General features: G+C 37.0%; 1 protein-coding gene across 1 annotated transcript in view; it reads right to left on the bottom strand.

Annotated features, from left to right (window-relative positions):
* Window positions 1-24,873, bottom strand: part of LOC128984369 (E3 ubiquitin-protein ligase Arkadia-like) — a 180,996-nt gene that overhangs the window by 32,577 nt on the left and 123,546 nt on the right. The window contains exons 8-9 of the mRNA XM_054403687.1: window positions 18,014-18,165; window positions 15,243-15,447 (exon numbers count right to left, since the gene is read on the bottom strand). Of these exons, the coding sequence (XP_054259662.1) occupies window positions 15,243-15,447; window positions 18,014-18,165 (357 nt within the window). The remainder of the gene's footprint in view (window positions 1-15,242; window positions 15,448-18,013; window positions 18,166-24,873) is intronic.

Here is a 24,873-nt window from a genome sequence, read left to right as displayed (position 1 = left end):
ACCTTCCTTTTGAACATAGGTACTAAAAGTCCCCTAAAACTGAAGCTGTGCTACGGCCGTCATATTGGAAAATGGCGGCATATTTCTGTATTTTTGGCTATAGTGACTTTATTATTAGAGATAAAGGAAAAATCTAAATATACAAAATGTGGTCCATCTAAAAATACACATTTTTTGTATTATGTTAATCTTGATTTGTTGGCTACTCATCATATAAATAAATTTACACACAATTTACAAAAAAATGTGTAGGTATATTTCGAGTTTACTTCTAAACCCATCGTCAGCCTCTGTTAACAACATAAGTAAATAAACTATAATTTATAATGTTTGTTTACAAATTAAAATATGTTAGAATTATTTTAAAATTAAGTTAATGATTCAGACTGACTACAACAAAATAACAGCAGCTGCTCTTTATTCATACAACCAAGTATATAATTCTACTAAACAGGGACAAAAGATTAAACTTGCTAGGCTAAAAGAAGAAAATAGTATAAGTAATCGAGCCCAGACATCAAATGAGCAGTTGAATGAAAAGTTTGTAGTTAATCTCTCTAACCACACACTGACCGAATCAGAGAAATATCTACTACAGAAAGGTCTTGGCTTCAATTTAACACCAAAATTCTACTCAAACTTGGAAATAGTAGCATCAGTAGAAAGTAATGTAGATTCTCTTCCTGAAGATCAACGAGACTACTATAAAAGTAATTTAGTCGGCACTCTAAAAAAGAAAAGTAAAACCAAATGCAATCTCTCCATAGACGAAATAGGTGCTATAAAATCGTTGAGATCTGATGATTCAATCATGATTCTACCAGCAGATAAAGTTAGGGCAACAGTATTAATAGATAAAACTGAATACAATAGCAAAATGAAGGAACTCCTAGAAGGAGGACAGTACACCCCTATTCCTAAAGATCCAACAAACAATATTATGAGTAAAGTTAAGGCTGTGTTAAAAGACCAACATTTATACCTTTTAATTTAAGCAACACTATTAGAAGGCTGTCTCCGCAATTTTCAAAACCTCCCCATATTTATGGTGTGCCAAAACTGCACAAAAATGGAATTCCTCTAAGACCAATAGTAAGTTCTATCAACTCACCAACTTATGAGCTGTCTAAGTTTCTGCTACCTAAACTAAAACCACTTTTTGGCTTAGAAAACTCATTCATAAACAGCTCTACAGACTTCATAGAGAAGATTAAAGGAATAAATGTAAGTACAAGAGACATAATGGTTAGTTATGATGTTTCCAGCTTTTCACAAACATACCAGTAGATGAGCTGCTAAACATAGTTCGAACAAAGTTGGAGAAAGACGATAGTCTACAAGAGCGAACTGATCTTCCTGTGTCCTCAATTATGGAAATGTTGGGGGTGTGCGTAAATCACAGTTATTTCCAATTCAACTCTCAGTTTTATCTCCAAAAATCAGGTTTACCAATGGGTGGAGTATTAAGTCCTATACTGAGTAATATTTACATGGACAGTTTTGAAAGTGTCGCCCTTAGAACATGGGGAAGGGAACCAAAATTATGGCTTAGATATCTGGACGATATATTTTGTTTATGGGAGCCAGATACCAATCTCAACGATTTCTTACACCATATCAAAAATTTGCGCCCAACTATTAAATTTACAGCAGAAATAGAAATTAACTATCAACTACCATTTCTTGATGTGTTAGTTGAAAAGAAAGAAAATGAGGAAAACTACCAATACGGGACAGTATTTAAATTTTCATATAAATTTTCATGTAAACAAACATTATAAATCATAGTTTATTTACTTATGTTGTTAACAGAGGCTGACGATGGGTTTAGAAGTAAACTCGAAATATACCTACACATTTTTTTGTAAATTGTGTGTAAATTTATTTATATGATGAGTAGCCAACAAATCAAGATTAACATAAATAATACCATCAAGAAAAAACATACCGGAATGAATGAACATTTTTTGTATTTATCATTTTTCTCTAAGCCCAACGGTTATTGTGTTATTTGTATTTAAGTATATTTATTTTATTTATTTATCAAAAATAGGCGAAACTCATGGAAAATTACGGTTACTTTCAAGGTTAACGACAACTCATTCGATTTAGTTAAATAGTGTGATACTATAAAATATTAAAAATTAACTTTATTTATTGAGTTAAACAACTCCACCACAGCTAACCTGCAGAATCAGCAAATTACCATTTGACTGATAGGATGTTTTATTAAATTTATATAAATAAAAATTAGTTTTAACAGGTACATAGGTTTGCTGTTACAGGGAGGGTAATATTGTTTGTTTTTTAGTAAAATATCGATAACTTAGTATAAAATAAACTAATTTTCCAAGTTTGATCATAATAAATCTATAAACAAGCAAACTACAAAGGTTTACTTATTCATAAGAATAGCTGGGAGTTTTAAATTTACAATTTACAAATTTAAATTTATAAATTTTAGTTGTGTTTACTAAAACGATGGCGATTCTTCGTCAAGATTCGAATACTAACCGAAGGGGTTTTCAAAAGGGGATGGAACAAGTTATTTAGTAATATAAACTCGTACCAAGTACCGGAAATAGTGTATGCAGTGAGGTAATCAACCATATTTTGTAAAGTACGCAATAGCAGAATCAGCAAATTACCATTTGACTGATAGGATGTTTTATTAAATGTATATAAATAAACATTAGTTTTAACAGGTACCTAGGTTTGCTGTTACAGGGAGGGTAATATTGTTTGTTTTTTAGTAAAATATCGATAACTTAGTATAAAATAAACTAATTTTCCAAAATTGATCATAATCCTACTAATCCTACTCCTACTAATATTATGAATGAGAAAGTTTGGATGTATTGATGTATTGATGTATGGATGTATTGATGTATGGATGTATGGATGTATGTTTGTGACAAGTGAACGCGAAAAATACTGGTCGGATTGGGCTGAAATTTGGCATGATGATAGCTCACATTCCCGATTAACATATAGGCATATTCTTATTTCAAAAATCCTTTCGGGCTCCGCCCCAGTGGCTCTGGAGTTTCCCATGTTAACCTTATGAGAAATGGAATTATTGAATCTTAACAGCTGTTTCAATTAAACAAGTTGGTTCTGTTCTATGATGTTCAATAGCATTAAAGTTACAAGGATTACCAACAGGGTGCAGCACTATTATTTCTTTTACATTTATGACAACAGCTAATTTGCAACCAAAAGGTGAGTGAGCGTAGCGAACAAACTTCAACCTGGAGGCGAGTTAGCGTAGCGAACAAGCTAACCTGAAGGCAAGTGAGCGCAGCGAACGAGCTCCAACCTAAAGGTGAGTGAGCGTAGCGAACAAACTTCAACCAGGACGTGATTGAGCCATGCGAACAAGATAATCTTGAAAATTAAGAAGTTAAACGGGGCAAAGCCCGCGGGTTACAGCTAGTAAATCTATAAACAAGCAAACTGTTGTAGTTTACTTATTCATAAGAATAGCTGGGAGTTTTAAATTTACAATTTACAAATCTAAATTTATAAATTTTGGTTGTGTTTACTATAACGATGGCTATTCTTTGTCAAGATTCGAATACTAACCGAAGGGGTTTTCAAAAGGGGATGGAACAAGTTATTTAGTAATATAAACTCGTACCAAGTACCGGAAATAGTGTATGCAGTGGGGTAATCAACCATATTTTGTAAAGTACGCAATAGTCGTATTAATATTTTATCCTAATTTTTTACCCATTTAATAAATTAACATCTCCTTTTGAAATCTCCTTTTAAAAACCCCTTTGCTTAGTATTTGAATCTTGATAAAGAATCGCCATCTTTTTAGTAAACACAACCAAAATTTGTAAATTTGTACTCCCAGCTATTCTTATGAATAAGTAAACTGTTGTAGTTTGCTTGTTGTTTATAGATTTATTATGATCAAACTTGGAAAATTAGTTTATTTTATACTAAGTTATTGATATTTTACTAAAAAACAAATTATATTACCCTTCCTGTACTAGCAAACCTAGGTACCTGTTAAAACTTATCTGTAATATTAAAACGAAACAGTGTTTTTTTATTTCACGATTCTGAATCAACCACTCGACGGATTTACATGATTTTTGTGTTGAAAGAAAGATAATTTTGAGAACTAGGGAATGTCGAAGCCATAATTTTAGTTTTGGGTCCCAGTTTTTTAGAAATTAAGTTTTAATTTTTAAAAAGTCTAGCAGCCGACGCTAAGATTCTAAACTAGCTTTCGGCATAAAATAATTTGCTTAACATAACGGCTGTAAACATTCAGCTTTTGTGTCACAAATTCAGTATTTGGATAAAAATGTAAAGACATACTTAGCGTTGACTTATTTATACTATGTGTAATGCTAATCATTGATACGATCAATTCTTCTGTAAGAGGATGACAGATTAATTAAATATACATAGTAAAATACTAGGATGTTCAAAATATTTTGTTAAAGCAATCTTTGTAATCTTCGATTTGTTTTAGAGCAATATAATTTGTTTTAACTAACAGCTGGTTAAATATAAACTATGGAACTATGAGGTTATTTTATTTACTCTTATTTTGTCATTGATTATAGGAAATAAGTAAGATTAGTAGAGATAACTAGACCACAGTTTAAAATAGTTTGGACCAAAATTAATTAAACCACAGTACAAATCGAGGCTCTGTACACGAGTCTTAATAAAAAAGGATAAATGCAAATTATTTTACTGCTCCACTTTTCAAGGAAAGAATAGAAAAATAACAATGTTTACATGTTTTATGAAATCGTGTTCAGTTGTGGTTACGTTTGGGGGTGCCTATATTAGCGTCCCCAGTCGTGAAAATATCACTTTTATTTAAACTATGAATATATTGTAGTTTAAATTAACTAATATGGGAAATTACGATGTACATTTATTCAATGAGGGTGGGTAATTATCAAGGATAGAACTGATAACGGTATGGATGATAAACATTGACAATTACGTCATTAGCTTTACTAGCGTGTTTACTTTTTATATTCCTGCTACATGTGACCAGTTCTTTTTTTCAAATGAATGTTATTTGAACCAAACAGCTGTTTCAAAACAAATTGTTATTGTTTTTACTTCTCTTTGTTTAGACTTATTTATTTAGTAATTAATGCAGTGAAATTGATATAAAGGATAGGTGTGACGATTAGTTTTGATGTTAGGACACCAAAGTTAAATTATGTGTACTGTGAATTTTATTGGATATTATCGTTTTATTTTAGGTCGTTTCTATTCAGACCTACTGGAAATTGTGTATAGTAAGTTAGTTGTATTGTGGTGATAATGATTATGGAAGAGGCAGGTATGCTATGGAAGGTAGTATCGTTGACTAGGTCTATACACTTCTCAATTGACTATTACCTTTGACTATTGGATACAGAAGTTGTATAAGATAAAGAAGTGCTGTATTAATAGTCAAAGCTATTATTCTCTCTACTGTATGCTACTTATAATCAGTGTGCGTCTGTGCGAATCGGCTGCAAATCTCACTTCAACGCTTTTCACATCGTAAAAATTGCAGAATTGCTGTTTTATTGTAAAATTATCGGATTTAAAATGCATAAAAACATATTTGGTCGCACAACATTTGTTTAAAGATGATTTTTCACATTAAAACTGCAAGAAACTTTGTCTTTTTTTAAACTAGCTCATCTGAATTGTACACTGTTTTAACTGACTACTGAATTCCCGTACGTAGGACGGGCTAACACCTCGTTTTTATTTATATACATTTAATAAAACATCCAATCAGTCAAATGGAAATTTGCTGAGTCTGCAGGTTAGCTGTGGTGGAGTTGTTTAACTATAAAGTTAAATAAAGTTAAATTTTAAGATTTTATAGTATCACACTATTTAACTAAATGGGATGAATTGTCGTTAACCTCTAAAGTAACCATTGATTTCCACGAGTTTCGCCTATTTTTGATAAATAATTAAAATAAATATCAATAAACTTAATTACAAATAACTCAAAAACCGTTGGGCTTAGAGAAAAAGGATAAATACAAAAAATGTTTATTTTTAGATGGACCACATTTTGTATATTTAGATTTTTCCTGTATCTCTAATAATAAAGTCACTATAGCCAAAAATACATAAATATGCCGCCATTTTCCAATATGGCGGCCGTAGCACAGCTTCAATTTTAGGGGACTTTTAGTATGTTCAAAAGGAAGAGGTATACCCAACATCTGTACCAAATTCCCCACTTGTGCTAATTTTTTTTCGGTCAAAACATATTTTTATTGTACTATTAAGCCACAACACACCTTCAGGACCACACAGTTCAAACACATGAGCTTGGTTCTTCAAATTCGGATACTTCTCTCACTTTACAAAATTTTCAATGGAGAACAGTCTCCCTCCACAGTAGTAGTCGGCGCCAACTAGATGAAACAGGTGAAACATAGAGAAACAAAACGAGAGATAGCAGGCGTTTATACTCAGAAGGTGATCAGTCTTCCTCGTTCAACTCCTCCCGATCTTTGGTTTCAGAACCATCTTCATGAACTCCCCTGAAGGGCTTGAGCTGACTGATGTGAGCTCTACACACAAACTGACCCGAAACTGGATCCACTAATCTCACACTCACAGGTGACAAAAACTTGGCGATGCGATGAGGACCACTCCACCGGTAGCACAGCTTCGCTGCCCGCTTCTGAACAGCAGAACTGAGTGGATGTGTCCGACAGTACACCATCTCTCCGACTTGAAAGGGGTTGGGAAGTCTTACTCGATTGTACAGTCTCTTCTTCTCATGTGAGTGAATTAGGTTCTGTCTAGCCTCAGAAGATCTTCAATTTTCCAGACGTTGGTCAAGGGATCCCAAGGTCGATTCCCAAACATGACCTCGAAAGGCACAGACTTATGCCTTTCATGATGAGCAGAGTTGAACGCATTTTGAAGCCATCCAAGATTCTCATCCCATGTATTTTGCTTCTCCGCATGGTAGGCGGTCATAGCTGACCGTAGGTTTCTATTGAACCTCTCGGCATGGGATGGCTGAGGGTAGTACGGTGAAGTGGTAACATGCTGAATTCCGAAACTAACACACATTCTTTGGAAGATATTAGAAGTGAACTGTGTTCCGTTATCTGACACGATGGTCGCTGGCAGACCAAAATGCTGGAAAATGTGGGTCTTGAGTGCCTGTATGGTAGTGGTAGACGTAGTAGCTTGCCGAAAGGGTATTAGCCACACAAATTTGGAGCTCATCTCTGGTCAAGAAGTCAGGATTTATCTTTGCCTTTGTTGGCTAACACTATTCATTAATCACTAAGCACAAAACAATTTACACTTAATTACAAAAATCTACAAAAAATTCACAAATCAAGTTAGACACTACTGAGGCTCCCATTGCTTCACCAAAACCCAATTAAATTCCTGCCTAGCCACACCCCCACTTTAAAATCTAAACCTAAATCAGGAAACACAAAGGCCTAACACCTAGAGGTAATAGCAACCAAATTTTCATGACATGACTACACCTAAAATCACAAATTGATTATTGACAACAAGAAAGACAACTTACACAACCCCTAATTCACCAAGCTCGGATTACTTATACTATGAAAAATTATCAGTCCAGCTCATAACCCGCTGACTTACCCCTTAACACGTTCAGTGCTGACTACATCAATTGATGTAGTTGCGCAATCCCTACTACATTAGTTTCAGTATGAGCTCAGCCATTGCCGGGGAACGTTCAAATCGTTGCTAGCCTGTAGCTTAGAATGTGAGCTTTTTTGGTGTAGGTTGGTACTAAAATTTCCCGTAAAATCCCGTCTGACAATATTTTTGTCCCGGTTTCAGGGATTTTCTCTCCAAGCCATATTACAAAGCCACTGACTACTGATCCAGGCAGTGCTGCTACCTTTGGGTGTTTTAGGAAACTACGTCCAATCTCGGGGTAACATAGTACAATCGCCGCTGCTCTTTTGCCATTCGTCAAATTGTTGCGTTCGCTGTTACGGTTCCGCTACGGGTCTCCTAGACGGAAGACTTCGCAAGTTGCCGCCTTGAGACCTCCTAGTAGTTCGGGTCGAGCTGATTCATCTATTAAATGTTGGAATTGTGGTGTCAGTGGACACAGGTTCTCACAGTGTTCTCAGAACCGAAAACGTTTTTGCTTTGGCTGTGGCCAGCCTGATGTTGTCAAATCGAACTGTCAGAAGTGCATGCCAAAAAACCTGCATGGCGGGGAGCCGACTTCCTAAACAAAGACGACTCCCTGGAAAATGAAAATATATCGATACCTCTGGCTGATGATCAACCTTGTGGACATAGAGCTGTCGTGTCTTATCTTTTGGAAAAGTGTGAAAACGATCCTAGGCCTTATCTTTCTGTTAGGATTTTTGGTAGAGAAATCAAGGCATTGTTAGACAGTGGAGCGTCTCAAACGTTGATTGGAAAAGAAGGGTTGTGGATTTTAAAGGAATTTCCTGCTCATTTACATAGAAATACCGTACAGTACATAGAGACTGCAGATGCAAAGAAACATCAAGTAATAGGTCATATAAATGTTCCCATCACTCTTAAGGGAAAGACTAAAGACTTATCAATCCTCGTAGTGCCAACACTTCAGCAAAACTTAATTTTAGGGGTAGACTTTTGGGACATCATGAATATTGTGGCTGATGTTCATAACCGTCAGTGGGATTTTGCCCAAAACGTCAACAGGAACTTTTGTTATACTATGGAAGGCATTAGGGCTGAAGAGACTTTAGTCACTGAGGAGAAGAAAAGGCTAAATCTGTTAGTGGACAATTATTTTAAAGATGAATCTTCAACTCTTGGCCGCACTGATAAAGTTAAACACGTAATAGATACTGGCGATGCCAGAGCGGTTAAGCAGCGCTACTACCCCATCTCACCTGCCAGACAAAAACTTGTAAATGATGAATTGGATAGGATGCTTGCACTAGGAGTTGTTGAACCATCCCATAGCGAGTGGTCATCTCCAATACTACTTTTGGACAAACCTGATGGATCCCATAGATTCTGTGTTGATTTTCGAAAGGTTAATAGTTTATCGAAAAAGGATGCCTACCCTTTACCCCATGTGACAACTATCTTAGACCGTCTTCGTGATGCAAGATACCTCTCGAGTCTTGACATAAAGAGTGCCTATTGGCAGATACCTCTGGACCCTGCCAGCAAAGAAAAGACAGCGTTTACCATCCCAGGGCGTGGATTGTTCCATTTTGTTACGATGCCCTTTGGCCTAAGCAACGCACCTGCCACATGGCAGCGGTTCATTGATAACGTTCTTGGCCCTGATCTTGAACCGTATGTCTTCGTTTATCTGGATGACATCATTGTAGTAACCCAAACATTTGACCACCACTTAGAGGTTCTCTCAGAGATCTTTAGAAGAATCAGACAAGCAAAACTGACCCTGAATAAAGAAAAATGCCAATTTTGCCGGCCAGAACTTCGTTACCTGGGATATGTGATCAGTGAGCAAGGACTTAGGGTTGACCCTGATAAGGTGAAGGCCATAGTAGATGTTCCGGTTCCTCGCAGTCAAAAGGAGGTTAGACAGTTCTGCGGCACTGCGTCATGGTATAGACGTTTTATACCAAATTTTGCTACCAGGATGTATCCTTTGACCTCTCTGCTGAAGAAGAAGAAGAATTTTGATTGGAGCAAGGAGGCTCAAGAGGCTTTTATCGATATTAAGTCATGTTTAATTACCGCTCCCATATTATCATGTCCTGACTTCACTCAACCATTCATTATCTCATGTGATGCTTCGGGCGTTGGATTGGGCACCGTCCTTAGTCAACAGTCACCACAAGGGGAAGTTGTCATAGCCTACGGCAGTAGGACTCTGTCAAGGCAGGAACAAAACTACAGCGCAACAGAGCGCGAGTGTTTAGCAGTGATTTGGGCCATTGAAAGGTTTAGACAGTACATTGAAGGGACCAAATTCACAGTAATAACCGACCATTATAGTTTGTTATGGTTAAATAATTTAAAAGACCCCCAAGGTCGTTTAGCTAGGTGGGCCTTGCGTTTGCAGCCCTACGATTTTCAGCTGGTGCACAGAAAAGGAAAAGAAAATGTAGTTCCTGATCTCCTATCTCGGTCTGTCCCGCAGAATTCAACTCCTGCACCCATTCAATGTAACTTGGTGGTTACGGGCACTATTAAGGACAAATGGTATTTGAAAATGATGAAGAGTGTGGAAGAAAAGCCTGAAGCCTACAGCCAGTGGCGAATTAAGGACAACTCACTTTGGAAGAAAGTCCCTGATGTTTTACCCCTTCCCTCTGGAGATTCCGAGTGGAAAGTAGTTCTGCCTAAGGATTTAAGACAACAAGCTCTACAAGAATGTCATGACGCCCCGACCTCAGGACACCAAGGAGTGCTGAAGACGTATAAAAGGATACAGCTTAAATACTATTGGCCAAAAATGCGCAAGGATGTGGATTCATATGTTGCTCGTTGTAGAGTATGCCAGAGTATCAAGTACGATCAACAAAAACCTGCCGGCATGATGGGAGAGTACCGTGGGGTTGATTGCCCTTGGAAAATGATATCTGCCGATCTAATGGGACCTTTTCCCCGCTCAGTCAAGTCAAACAAGTATCTTCTGGTCGTGACAGATTCCTTCACTAAATTTGTTTTGCTAAAACCGTTGAGAGCAGCCACCGCAATTTCCGTTTCAAAGTTCCTGGAAGAAGAGGTGTTTATGGTTTACGGAGTTCCAACCTTTTTGATTTGTGACAACGGGTCGGAGTTCATCGGCAGCCCTGTCAAGAAATTAGCTGAGAGATACAAAGTAAAACTCTTACTCAATGCAAGTCGGCATCCTCAGGCCAACCCGACTGAGAGGGTGAACAAGAACATAGTGACAATGCTACGGGCATATGTGGGAAATAATCACAGGAATTGGGATAGCCAAATCGCTCAAGTGGGATTTGCACTGAGGTCCTCAGTCCATGAAGCTACCGGCTACACTCCAAACTTCCTCAACTTTGGCAGAGAAGTTCCTATTTCTGGTGCAGGATTTAGCCTTCTTCAAGATGGAAATGGAATCCCTGAAGTAGAAGACTGTCAACCTTATAGTGAACATCTGCAAGAGATAAGAAGATTACATCAAGAAGTCCATGAACATCTCAAGGAAGCCCATAGACGAAATGCCAAGCACTACAACCTGAGAAGACGTCCACAGGAATACAAGGAAAAAAGTCTTGTGTGGAAGAAAGACTTTTGTCAGTCCAATGCGGCCAACTATTTCTCTTCTAAGCTAGCACCTAGATATGCAGGACCATATGTTGTTGCCAAAAAGGTATCCCCACTGATTTATGCCTTGGAAGATCTAGAGGGCAAGAGAATTGGGAACTGGCATGTCTCTGACTTGAAGGCATATGTTTAACGAAGACACCTTGGCACTTGGAGAAAATTTAAGGAAATTTTCTTTTGGCAGGGGGGTATTTGTAACAATTTTCGTGTACCACTTAAGCCCATTCATAAATAATTGAGACTGATCACCTCGATTATGGATTAACCAGTTGAAGTAGCGCGCCTTCAAATGTTTGGCAATATCTACCCGGAAATGTTGTGCCATTGCCTACCCTCGCCTGAAAGGAGCAAAAGAATTGCCGTTGAGCCAAAGTAGGTCAGTTACCCTCCCCTCTCCGCCTAGACCATGTTGAACGCTGCCGATGATTCATGAATCACGTGACTTTGAGGATTGTCGGTGCATGCAAAAATTCCAGGAAGAGTCGACAACGCTTGTAGCGATGCATTTTGGACCTTAGTTGGAGCATAGACCAGGACATTGGAAGAGTTAGTACCCTCAACACCTTCGTCGATGGATTTGAATTTCGATAATTAGAAAATTTCTGAGGTAAGCAAGGAGCCTTTTCTAAAGTATCATGATTGAGTATTTATTTAGATTTGTTGTACATAAATGTAATACCCGATTGCTTCACAGATAGATTTATGAATTTAGTATGTCGATCAGCCGTATCAAACCTGTTCAGTAGGATGTTTGAAACTCAAAGTTGGAGAGAATATTTAGTTAACAACAAACCAATTTAAAAAAATAAAACCGTGTCATGTAAATTTGTAGGTTAGTAAAAATGTTGTACTTTTCTTGAGCTTTATTTAAAATGTTTGATTTAAACAAATGTAATTAATGTCAGTTGTTACATAATTTCGTCATTGTATTTGCAAGACCATTCATGTAGGTTATTTTATGTAAATGTACACGATTTTGTTTGCCATCTTGAAAATTTCATGTTTTATGTTTCTGTCGTAAATGTAAAGTAGTGATGTTAACTTTTTGAAGGTCAAGCACCAAGGAGATTTAAATATTAAAGATTGAAAATCAAAGGGAATAAATAGACGATTTTAATTAATTAATAATTTTGTTAGTGTTAAAATTTTAGAGTGTAGGCTATGTTTCAATTGTAGTAAATGTTAAAGTAAATAAGTAACTGTTGACTCAAAAAGTTATAAAATGTTTAGATTTTAGTAGTAAAACAAACTTTGCGAATTAACTAGTATACCTTTGTTTAAATATTCGCTGAACAATAATTTATGGTCGTTAAAAATGTTTATTAGTGTAGGTACTGTCATTGTATTGTGTTAGTTAAAGCTCAAACTAGGGTCATTGTAATAGTTGTTTTGAATTTGTCTTATCTTTCAGCAAGTGCAACATAATATTTATTGTGGTTCAACCTTGTATATCTTATCTTGAAGTAGCTTTTAGTTGCAAATCTAAAGTTGGAAGCTAAATTAATTGTTGACAAGTAAAAAAATACACTTTAAAATATAGTCGTTGTTATTTTGAATTTACAGTAAATTAATTGATTTAAAGAATAATTGATTTATATGAATACTGGACAACTTTCACTTGTAAATATTAATGTAAATTGTAATTTGTAAATATAATGGCAATTTCACCTTTTTTTAGTAAATTTGAGTAGACAAAAATTTGTGTTTTCACTGTTATGGTTTTATTACAAGTCAGTAGGCTATACCCAATTTGTGTACCCAGGGTTTCCCGTTTCCCGACTACCGTACTCTGGGATCATTGTTCACCTGGACCTGGATTGACTGAACTCTCGAGTGTTACCTGTGGACCTGGAGGCCCAACCATCTGTCGCAGCCTGTGTCTGGCGTCGACCCATTTGTCTGCCGCTACCGTCTACTGTCGCGCGGTCGGCTCTCAGTTGCCGCGACACACTATCGCCCGGTCCCGGCCGGATATCTATTGTCGAGCGTGTATTGTGTTGAAGACTTCTATCGGTGAGTGACTTATATTATTTACTCACAGCAAGTAAATCTACCGGACGGACATTCTTTGGACTGACGACTCATCGCAGTGCTCCAGAAACTATTATTGGAATTTAGTTATACTGTATATATTTAGTTGGGGAAATATTGAAATATTTGTGTATATATATTCTTGTTTGTTTGTATGTTCTGTTTAGGTGTTCCGGTGGCCACCGTCAAAACTCACATGTGTTTTCATTGATATTTGTTTAATATGTTCATGCTTAATTAAGATATAGAGTTTATTTTGAAATATATATTGAATCTTGACACTTAAATAGTAGGAAGTCAGTTGATGAAACATTTTCTTAAAAATTGAATTTTAAATTTTGCCTTTGTTGAATTAAGGGACATTTCAAGTCCTTAGGTATATAATTTGGTCCTGGACCTAAATAAATATTTTGAGAATTAATTGTCTTTGAGTATAAATATTATCTGTTGTTGAGCTGTAATCTGATTCAAGTAAATGTAACTTTGTTTTGAGAAAAAGGGTAAATATTTGAATTTTGAAATATTATTAGGTGATTAAAGAAATATTTGACTTTTGAAATTTATTTGAATAAATATTGTGTTCTAGCTCAATTTAGTCTTTTTATTGAAGTTGTTGGTATCCTTGGTATATAATTAAGTTAGTGTAACTGAACATATTATTTCACTTGATTGAATATTTCTTGCTAGTTTTAAGATTGTCTATTTTGGGTATGAGATGTCCCTCATTAGTGTAAATACGGCTCATTGACATAGTTAGATTTTTTTCTCTCTTTTCTCCCTGCTTACTGAAGGAGTCACTCGGACTGGGAAGGATTGGTTCCTTGTTGCATCCTGTTAGTAAACCCTCAACAAGGTGGCGCCCTCAAATGAATTAATTATAAAATATCGCCCGAGTGTCTGCTTGGCCCAAATTCAGGACTTACCCCGACCCAAACAGAGCTAGTCAAAACTTTGCTGGTGGCATATTTTTTCAGTCAATTGAGACTGTTGCAAATGGCGCCCAACGTGGGGCCATAGTCCCCACCCGGGCCTCGCCGCCATTAGCGAGCGCCTGTTGGAATGCCAGCCGCACTGAACTTGTAAACCTAACCTCAGGAGATGCCTGTATCACCCGAAACTCCTGAAACCAACCCTACATCTGAAACTTTCCCGCCATCCGACAAACACCAGCCAAACTGAGAGTGTACACAGAGTAACCACGCTCTGATACCATTTGTTGCGTGCCTAGAAGAGTGAATTGACAACTGTTCGTGCCGTGAGTAACGAAATTACACTATAACACGGCACAATACCATAAACAATGTGTGTGTGTGTTATTTGCTGTTTTTGAGTTTTATAGTAAATTAGTTCACACAATATATTTTCTTCAATGAGTTCTCCACTTGTCATGTTGCTTAGCCTATTACTATTTTAGGCCTATAAAAATAATTCCTATGTAAAGCTGTAGGCCTACTAATGCCAATAACAGATAATTCTTTATTTATGATGATGTAACAAATAATGCTATTGTAAGTGTGACGTTTTTATACTTAGGAGGTTAGGAGGCAGGGAATGAATGATACATAATTGCATGCATGGTGGAAACGTATTATTTTTATTTTCTTCTTACTCACAGTCTTGAAGCCTACAGGCCCTAATCTTGTGATATGTTAATTGATTTGTATATGGTCTTTTTTAGTGATGGGCGGATCCAAGAAAATGTTGGTACTGTACCAGATCCGGATCTTAAAAAATTCTTGAAGAATTCCCAAACTGTAAATAAGTTATGAAAATGAAATAATATACATATGCCAAAATTATCGGCCCGACCCGACCCGACCCAAACCAAAAAAGTCTGACCCACAGACCCCTATTAATCGATTGCAGTACAGTATATCCAAACTAAGAGTCATTCAATGTTATGGAAGAGATTGGCATGTCAGGGAGGTTGTACTGACCCGCTTGTATTTGTGAGGGAAGGTGAAGCGCTCAATGGTATCTTGTGTGGCTCCTCTGTTGACTGCTGCCAGTCTTCGCTGTTCCACTACCCGCATGTAATCCTCCAGACGGTACATGTGGCGAGTCAGCATGGGGAACGGCATCAACTCAGGAGGCAGTACAGGCGGGAACACAAGCTCTCCCCGACTGACTGACGGTCCGATACTGTCAAAACATCACACACAATCTGTCAAATTGCTAAATCTAACTTGTTGGTATGTATGTTCAAAAATATGTATTGTTTTTAGGGATAGCTCGGTTTTTCTAATAAGTTGTCAGTTTTGGTTTATCAGTTGCTGTGCAAAAGTTTTGCTTTGATCATGTCATGCCAGAGTGTCATGGGGAATATACAAGATTTTTTGAGCAATCCCGATAGAGGGCCAATAATGAGGTATTTATTTACAAAAATTTCCATCAACTATCATCAATAGTTGCAAGTAATAGTTATTAATACGTTAACTGCCATGACATTAATTTGGGTTTTTGTGAAATTGCCATGTCGTTTATATCTGTGTAAGTGTATTAACAGGTACAGTGCCGGCCAGATATGACCGGCACTTGAATAAGTGACGCCATTTTGTATTCTGGTTTTTCTGCGCAGTGCTGCAACCTAGCAACGAATCGGGCTACATTCCGTAATGATACTGCCTTACTACAGAACGACTGCAGCGCTCATATCTGTTACAAAGGGAACTAACAATTGAATGTTATTTAGCTGTTATAGTGACGGGCAGATCTGGCCGGCAGCTTTTATTTACAAACACGTAACCCCTAAAACTATTTATTGTTTTGTGTTTTGGACCAAAGTAAATTATTATTTTATAATCAATGTTTGAGGGATGAAAAGGAAATTATAGACGTTTTATTAACGGTCTAATTTATTGTATTGTTACACTATATGTTACCATTACATAAGAAATCTGTCAATGCATTACAAACAACAACAAAAAATATTTTATACAGTCTTACCAAAGATAACAAAATTAAAAAATAAGGCAGTGAGAAATGAAATGTCTCTTAGGAAAATGTTGACTTGTTGCTTCTTGGTTACTTGTGGGTTTCTCTAAAACACTTCTTTTCCCAGATTCTTCACATGTTGTCTTCTCTTCTCTTCCATTGCTTTTTTTGTAGCACACCTTACAATATTTCTTAACCCTATGCTTTGCTTTCCCATGACCAGTAAACGTCTATATAACATGTTTTTTGCCCAATAATCTGTGATGCGGAGATAGCGTGCCAAACCCATCCAAATCAAAAGGCCAATAAACTGTTTCATTTCACCCTCATTTGTGTCACGCCACTTTCTTAGCCTGCTGCTGCGACGTAATCTGGCTTCACTTATAACATTTCTGGCATTTTTATTTGTTTCAAGGACCATCATCTGTATAACATCATCCGTCAAAAAAACCTTATAGAAATCTAAAGGAGTTTCATTATTTCCTAAGTTGATGTTAAACTTAGGCTCACCAGTAAAAGGGAAATATTGCTGCTTACCCTCAAAAACGCCCCATACATCCTTTTCAGTTTTATTATTCCCCCTAACTTTTACGTTCTCGTCATTTTCACTTTGCAGTTGACTGTCATTTCCACTGTACACTCGACTATCATCTGTGTCCATCACACTATCAGATAATTCTTCATCAGATGTAGATTCCTCTTCCATATCACTAGGATCAAAGTTCGGGTCTTCGTCCGTGTCATCGACATAGTCACTGCTGTCATTCCCTAAATCCTCCATTTCTTCATCACTCATATTGGCATCACCAAGGTCTGGTTCACTTGACGGGAGATTTAAATACTTTTGTATCTCGTTATAATCCAAATATTTACTCATTGCTAAGCCGTATTTTCACATTGAACACCACGTCTACACTGTACACGATACTGGTGGACACTAGCACTTTGTAATACTGTAAACAACAAATTGGCGGGAACGTTTGTCAGGTGTACCAACATAAACCGAGGAAATACCCGAACGCCCTGTAGTAGAACACGTGTCGAGCAGATGTGGCGGGAACAATAAATTGGCGGGAACGTTTGTCTGGTGTACCAACATCAACGGATGAAATACCTGAACGCCCCCGTAGTAGAACACGTGTCGGGCAGATGTGGCCGGCACTATTTTTTTTAAGTGATATTTTACTTAGAAAAAACTCTTGCTGGCCAGATATGACCGACACTTAATTTAAATTTATTTGCCAATATATAATCGTTATTTGGTAAAAAAATAGTCTTATAATATCAAATAAAATAAACATAAGCAAAAATACCCCTTGCTTAAAATTGGCAATTACAAGGGAGGGAGTTGGGACAACTGTGGCTTACGACGCTGTGAGTTTGTGCCGGTTAGATATGACCGACATGGCAGTTAACGTGTTAAATACATTTCTTACATAACACAATAACACAAAATTTCACAAACTGAAATATTTTATAATAAGAAGACGATGGTGTTTCCACACCTGCAGATGACGACAAAGGCGTTTCCGTGAAAACGGAAGATGACGATGACGTTTCCGTGACCGCTAGTCGATAAAATGTCTACATGACCGGGGGAGATGTTCATGAGTTTTCAGTAAAAATACAATCGTTCAGTAAAATTCTTAACCCTCATATTACTAATTATTTTTAGGTACGATAAAGCTCCTCACACACACACACACACACACACACACACACACACACTTAAATTAAATTAAAACAATACCAACATAATTTACTTTTTGCTGACCTGATGTGGAGGTGATGCATGCGATGGCCTGGCTGGTGGTAATGGTGGACATAGTGATGTATGTGCTGGTGATTACTCTCTCCTGCTGGTGGAGTCTGTACTACAATCTCAGTCTGCACTGGTAGAGGGTCCAATGGTTCACTTGGTGCCATCTAAAACCCACCAGTGCATGAATGCAAGGCATAATCCACACCACAAGGCATATGCTCATAATAGGATGCTTTGTTTTTTAAAAGGAGGTTGACAACTTCTCAAGCAGCATTTTGAACCCGGACAAAACATAAGCCTTGATGAAAGCCTCATCGGCATCAAAAATCGCTGCGCATTTATCCAATACCTACCTAAGAAGAAACATAAACAATATGGAATAAAGAAGTTTGAAACCTGCGATTCAGCTACATACTATGTTATTCATTCATATAGAAATGTACAGTGGGACAGATTTTCTAATTAACAAACCAGGCCCTTTTGTGCAAACAGTGTGTTGTGTTGTGGAAGTGATGGAGAAAAGTGGTTTGCTTGATAAGGGACATCACCTCTTCACAGACCAGTTTTATATAAAAGTTCCTCTGGCCCTAAATCTATTTCGAAACACTTACCTTAGTAAGACTTTTTGGAGGAAATCCCAATACCTGGCCCAGACTCTGAAAACTACCATGGGGTGAAAACCTTTCTTTTGCCATAAGAATAAAGAATCAAAATGGCGCATAAAAATACCCCCACCTTAGCAAACCTGCATACTAAGCGAATTTCCAATTATCTGATTGGAGTTTCAATTAAATCTATTTTATTTGTAAATAACACTAGTACCTAGTGTTGCTGCTACAGGGAGGGTAATATAATGTTTTTTAGTAAAGTGGCTAAGTTTAAAGTACATTGGCCAAGTTTGATGGAAATATACCTATAAACAAGCAAACTACAACAAATTGACTTATTCTCCTTAAGAATAATAGGAATTTTAAATTAACAATTTATTGAATCTTCTCCGTAACCAATAATCGTAAAAACAAACTTAAATATACTGGCATTATTTGTTTTATCACAATATTAAAGGGTTTAAACAGAAATTAAGGAGTTTATGTTTTGAGGGCCAAAAATGAGAAACCCCAATTTTTACCCAATAAAATCCCCCTTAACGTTCCCTCGGTCCGATCATGCTGGTTCTCATACTCGTTTTAGTTTATTCCGCCCTACACCTTCAAGCAATTTTTTTTCAAAATCTGATAAAAATCACTTAAGTTATCACGTTCACGGACGTAAACCTTTTTCACCGACTTCTTTTTAACAGCAGTCTTCAAACATTCACAAGTACGTATTTGCTGGGCCATTCATTTAGTGGTTGTGACAGCACTAGTGTTATATTTGCGAAAGGTAAAAAACAGATCCTTAAAATACTGGAATCTGAGGCTGCTATGTACGGATTGATATCAACTTTCAACTCAAAATGTTCAACACAAATTGAAGTGAAAAAGCAAGAGAAACTTTATTTTTGTCCATGTATGGGGAGAAAATGGTAAATATTCCGTAGATGAATGGGGATACAGACTATTTCAAATCTTTGAAAAAGGCTAGTGCAAATCTGGAATCGCTGCTACCCTCGCCAGATAGTGCAGCTCAGCACTCATACAGATGTTATTACCAAGTTCAGCTATGGTTTGGCAATAAATTAGTCTTATATAGGCTTACCTCCGTCAGTAGTCCAAAATTTTGTTCTATTTCAACTAATGTTGTTCAAAGCTTACATGTTTCGTTGCAATGCAACATCGTCGGAGCTTTTTGTCAAAAACATAAAATAATTTAAACATATAACAAAACACGGAACACGAAACATTTAAACACGAAATAACACGGTCGAGCTTTGTACTCGCTTGGAGGCCTAACAGACAAGGACTTTTTTGCCTATTGTTTTTAGTATTTCTTTACATACGAATTTGAACGGATGGTGTTTATGGCCTCTAAGGACCTCGTCCTAGATGGTGGTTTTCAGTTCCAGATGGCACCAGTTTTTGGGACAGAAGTCGGACCCTCTCGTCCCAAGTGAGCCAGACCATGAACATTAATATTAAGTATTGGTTTCGGTAATTGTTATAAATAAACCTGGACAAATATAGCTACAAACATAATCTTTTTAATTTTTTGTGTAATAATTATGCCAAAATTACTTGTTTCCATGACAAATATACATAACTTATTTAAATTTATATAAACTATTTTTAACACAATATATACGATTGATATATTATATTATATAGGTTAGTGTTCGAAAACCTGTTTTATATCCTGATTGATGTGAAACAACAGGCTAATGGATTATATAAACTTATTTGACAAAAAACGCGTGAAAAATCAATTTATTTAAGAATTGTTATATTATTTTGAGAATATCTTTTAAACAAATGCATATACGGAAGAAATGAATATGACCATTCTTGTAGAGAATTTTATCATCTTTCTTTTTATAATTTAAATTTTTTACGTACGATGCTCGGTTTTCAGTGTAGAAGTGAAAAGCATTCATTGACTGGACTATCAGGTATTGTATGGAAACGCCATATTGACCAGCTGGTCGGGTTAAACACTAAGGTAAATTTGAATGATCAACAGAATGATATTACTAGAGAGGTAGAGAGGTAGTGTTGCCTCCAGCTGAACACATGTTTGACCAGGATGTTGGTAACAATGCTCAGTTAGATGGTCGGGCTTCACCCATGAGACCGGAAATGCCGAGTACACCTCGTACTCCAGGACGTAGTAAACGTAGTAGTATGCGCTCATTGCTTACTCCACCGGACGTGACCTTCCCATCACCTGTACGATCTGCTGATCGACACAAACATTCATCGCCATTGAGGCGTTCTGCCAGAGAAATAAAACCTCCTGAAAGGTTGAATTTGTAAATATTTATTTCTGCGTTTTGTTTCCAATTTTATCAAGGTTGCTTGTTTTGATGTTTATTATTTGTCTTATTTGATTGAATCATACAATATTGTTTTACCAAAAAGTGTTTTTGTTTTAGGTTATTTAATGATTATTCAATTGGTTTGAGGTGTTGTTGATTAAATGGTGTATTTTAAGAAAAAATAATTTTTAACTTAAAGGGGAGGAAATTTAGTGTATACAATAATCTTACTAATATTATAAATGTGAAAGTTTGTGTGTGAGATGACTTTCGAGTGGAATATTAGAATATAAAAAGACAGAGTGTTGAAATAGAAGTAACTGTGTTATATTAAAGATCAGAATAGAATAGTAAACAGCATTTGATAATAAACATTTTTGGTTGCTATGGTAACAACTGATTCATATGTTCATAACATTCTCCCCCACTTAATCACTGGAGAGCAAAGTCCTTAAGATAGGACGGAACCTTGCGCTGTCTGGAAGGACGAGTTAATTTGTTTTCTTTTTGTTCTGTGGCTGGAGGTCTGTCTAGATTTTCTTCCCTTAGAGTACCGTCTAGTTCTGTTGGATTGTTTGAACTTGATTCAGACTCTGGATGGATCTCTTGTGGTGGTGCTTGACAGTCTATAATAGGAATCCTTCTTGGAACAACAGAACTATCTTGTTTGTTTTATGTTGTAAAGGTAACTTTCTTCTTGGATACAAGAGTCAAAATCAATTGATTTATGTGTCGTTTTAAACTTCGTCCAGAATCCAATTCAACAATGTAATGGTATTGACCTAATTTTCTCTTGACTGTACCAAACTGCCATATGTCTTTATTTCCCAGGTGAACTCTTGCCTGAACCCTCTCCCCCACTTTAAGAGAGCGGACGCGAAGAGGAGCAATCGATTTTGATGGAAGCTTTGCCTTTGGGTTAGGGAGAAGTGTGTCAAGTCTAATCCGAATCTTCCTGTTCAAATACAACTCTGCTGGAGTCTTGCCTGATGCCAAAGGTGTTGCTCGATATCTGAACATAATGTTTTGTAGCTTTGTGGTAATTGGGGTTGGATCATCGGCAGCAGCAATAAGTCTTCTCTTTAAGGTTTGTATGTTTCGTTCCGCCAGGCCATTTGTTGCAGGATGGTTAGGAGCAGTAAATTTTTGGAAAATCCCACGTTCTTTACAGTAGTTGATAAATTCCTCACTTTTGAATATAGTGGCATTGTCCGAGACTAAGAACGAGGGGTACCCATGAACCGAGAAAATGTTTTCAAGTAGTGCCATCGTCGTTGCTGAGGAAGGAGCATTTCGAAGAATGCGAACTTCTGCCCACTTTGATTTTGAATCTACACACATGAGGAAATAATTTCCATCCAATGGACCGGCATAATCAATATGCACTCTTTCCCAGTTATCATCGGGCTGATCCCACGGATGTACCGGAGCCTTTGGTGGATTGTGACGAACTTTAGCACAAGCTTCACAGCTTTTCACTAGTCTTTCTATTTGTTTGTCCATACCTTCCCAATATACATATCTTCTAGCAAGCTGTTTCATTTTAGTAATTCCGAGGTGTGATTCATGGAGCTCATTTAGAATGCGATTTTGAAGACGTTTGGGAATTACGACTCGATCTGATCGGAAAAGTATGTTGTCTGAGATCATGTAAGGGCTATCTTTGCGACTATTTTTCAGTTCATGCAAAAGAACTTGAAGCTCCGGGTCTTTTGCTGTTTCTTGTTTGATCGTTTCTGCGGTTATCACTGTGCTGGAGATTTGAAGTAAGGTTTCTGCATTGATTGTGTTTATTTCTTTGTCGAATGTTAGTTCAGATGAAATTGATGATTGAACTGGGCTTCGAGACAAACAATCCACGTTTTCATTTTCTTTCCCTTTCTTGCATCGAACTGTATAGTCAAGACCACTGAGGAATGAAGAATAACGCAATAAGCGAGATGATGTCATTCGTGGCAGGGCACGTCCTGGATGAAAGATATGTGACAATGGTTCATTATCGGTGACAAGAGTGAATTTTTTACCAAAAACGTAATTGTAAAAATGGGTGACTGCGTAGATGATTGCTAGAGCTTCTCTATCAAGTTGGCTGTAATTGGTTTCAGCCTGAGTCAATGCTCTGGATGCATATGCAATTGGTCTTTCTTGACCATCGACATCATGACTGAGTATTGCAGCAATTCCAGTTGGGCTAGCATCTGTTGTGAGAATAACTGGTTTTGATGGGTCGAAAGGAATAAGAACTGTATCACTACAAAGTTCAGATTTCAGATTCAGAAATGAGGCTTCAGTTGCAGCTGACCAAAAGAATTTTTCTCCTTTTCGAAGCAAACATCGTAGAGGATGTGTTTTTGAAGAGAAGTCAGGAATGAATTTTGCATAGTATGTAACTAAGCCAAGAAAACGTCTTAACTCATCAACATTTCTAGGGCGAGGCATCTGAGTAACTGCTTCAACCTTTTTAGGACATTTTTGAATCTTATTGAATGACACCACATGTCCAAGGTAATTAATATTTTCCTTGAAGAAAAAACATTTTGTTCTGTTAAGATGTAGATCATTCTTCTTGAGACATTCCAAACATGCAATAAGGTTCTTCATACACTCTTTGAGAGTTTCTCCGTGACAAATAATATCATCAAAGTATGCTTCTACCTTTGATAATCCGTTTAATAGCTGTGACAAAATTCGATTAAACTCAGAAGGGGCTGTTTTTATTCCAAAACTGAGACGATTCATGTTGAACATTCCTTTATGTGTTGATATCGTTTGAATCTTACTTCCCTCTTCATCGACTTTTAGATGCAAATAAGCCTTATGAAGATCCAACTTACAGAAGTATCTTGATCCGCGGAGACTATGTAGGACATCATCAATGCGTCGAATGGGGTGGTTAGATGAGACAAGTTTTGAATTAACCCCACACTTGTAATCTACGCATAGTCTGACTCCTCCATCTGGCTTTGGGATAACAACCAATGGTGACCCCCAATCACTTGATGCGACTGGAGTTATGATTCCTTGAGACTCGAGGGTTGTAAGTTCCTTTTCTACTCTCTCTCTTAAAGCGAAAGGGACATCACGTTCCCTAGTAAATACTGGGTTTTCATTATCTCTGAGTTGGAGTTTGACTTCAACATTTGGAACACATCCGATTCTTTCTTCGAAAATTGCTGAGTATTTTTCGAATATATCCCCTAGAGACGGAACTAAATTAACATCAACTGTATTCATCGGTGATTGCTTTCTGTTGTCTACCTCACTGAGTTCAATTCCAAGTCCACGAATCCAAATTCGTCCTAACAAAGCAGAATGACCTGCAGGTACTATAAATAAATCAGCATTTAGTGATTTTGCATTGTAAGAGACTGAGACAGTTACTTTACCTTTAGGTTTTATTAACTGATCAGAGTAGGAGCGAAATGAGATAGGAGTTGGTTGAAGTGGCACTTTAAGTCCAAGTTTATCAAAGTCCGTTTCTGAGATTAAGGAAAATCGTGCACCAGAGTCTACTTCAAATGTTTGAGGCTTGTTGTTGATAGTGACTGTAACCATGTATTTGTCTGAGTCTGGTCCTACTATGTAAAGATCTTCCACATCGTTGATTTGTGTGATTCCATACTCATCTGGGTGACTGGATTCATCTTCTGTGTAGTGAGACAACAGGGTGTTTGTTTTAGAGCTCTTTAGTAGAGACGTTATACACACTTTTGATACGTGGCCTTGTTTTCCACAGGAAGTGCATTTAAGATAATTCCAATTAGTTTTGCATTCATTAGACTGATGGTTTGATCGACCACATTTGAAACAAAGTCCATCAATACCCAAAGCTTTGTAGTCAACGTGTCTTTTTAAGCTTTTGTTACGGAAATTTTGTGATTGAGATCTATTGGAAACGCGGTCATCATATTTGGGAGTCTTAAATTGCTTGAAACTTTGATATTCCTTTGTCTTAGACCTT

This window comes from Macrosteles quadrilineatus, unplaced genomic scaffold (assembly GCF_028750875.1).
Source record: "Macrosteles quadrilineatus isolate MER2022 unplaced genomic scaffold, UCM_ALF_1.0 Scaffold_1__1_contigs__length_201487025, whole genome shotgun sequence".
NCBI classification, from domain to species: Eukaryota; Metazoa; Arthropoda; class Insecta; order Hemiptera; family Cicadellidae; genus Macrosteles; species Macrosteles quadrilineatus.
This window is presented reverse-complemented; position numbering and strand designations above follow the sequence as displayed.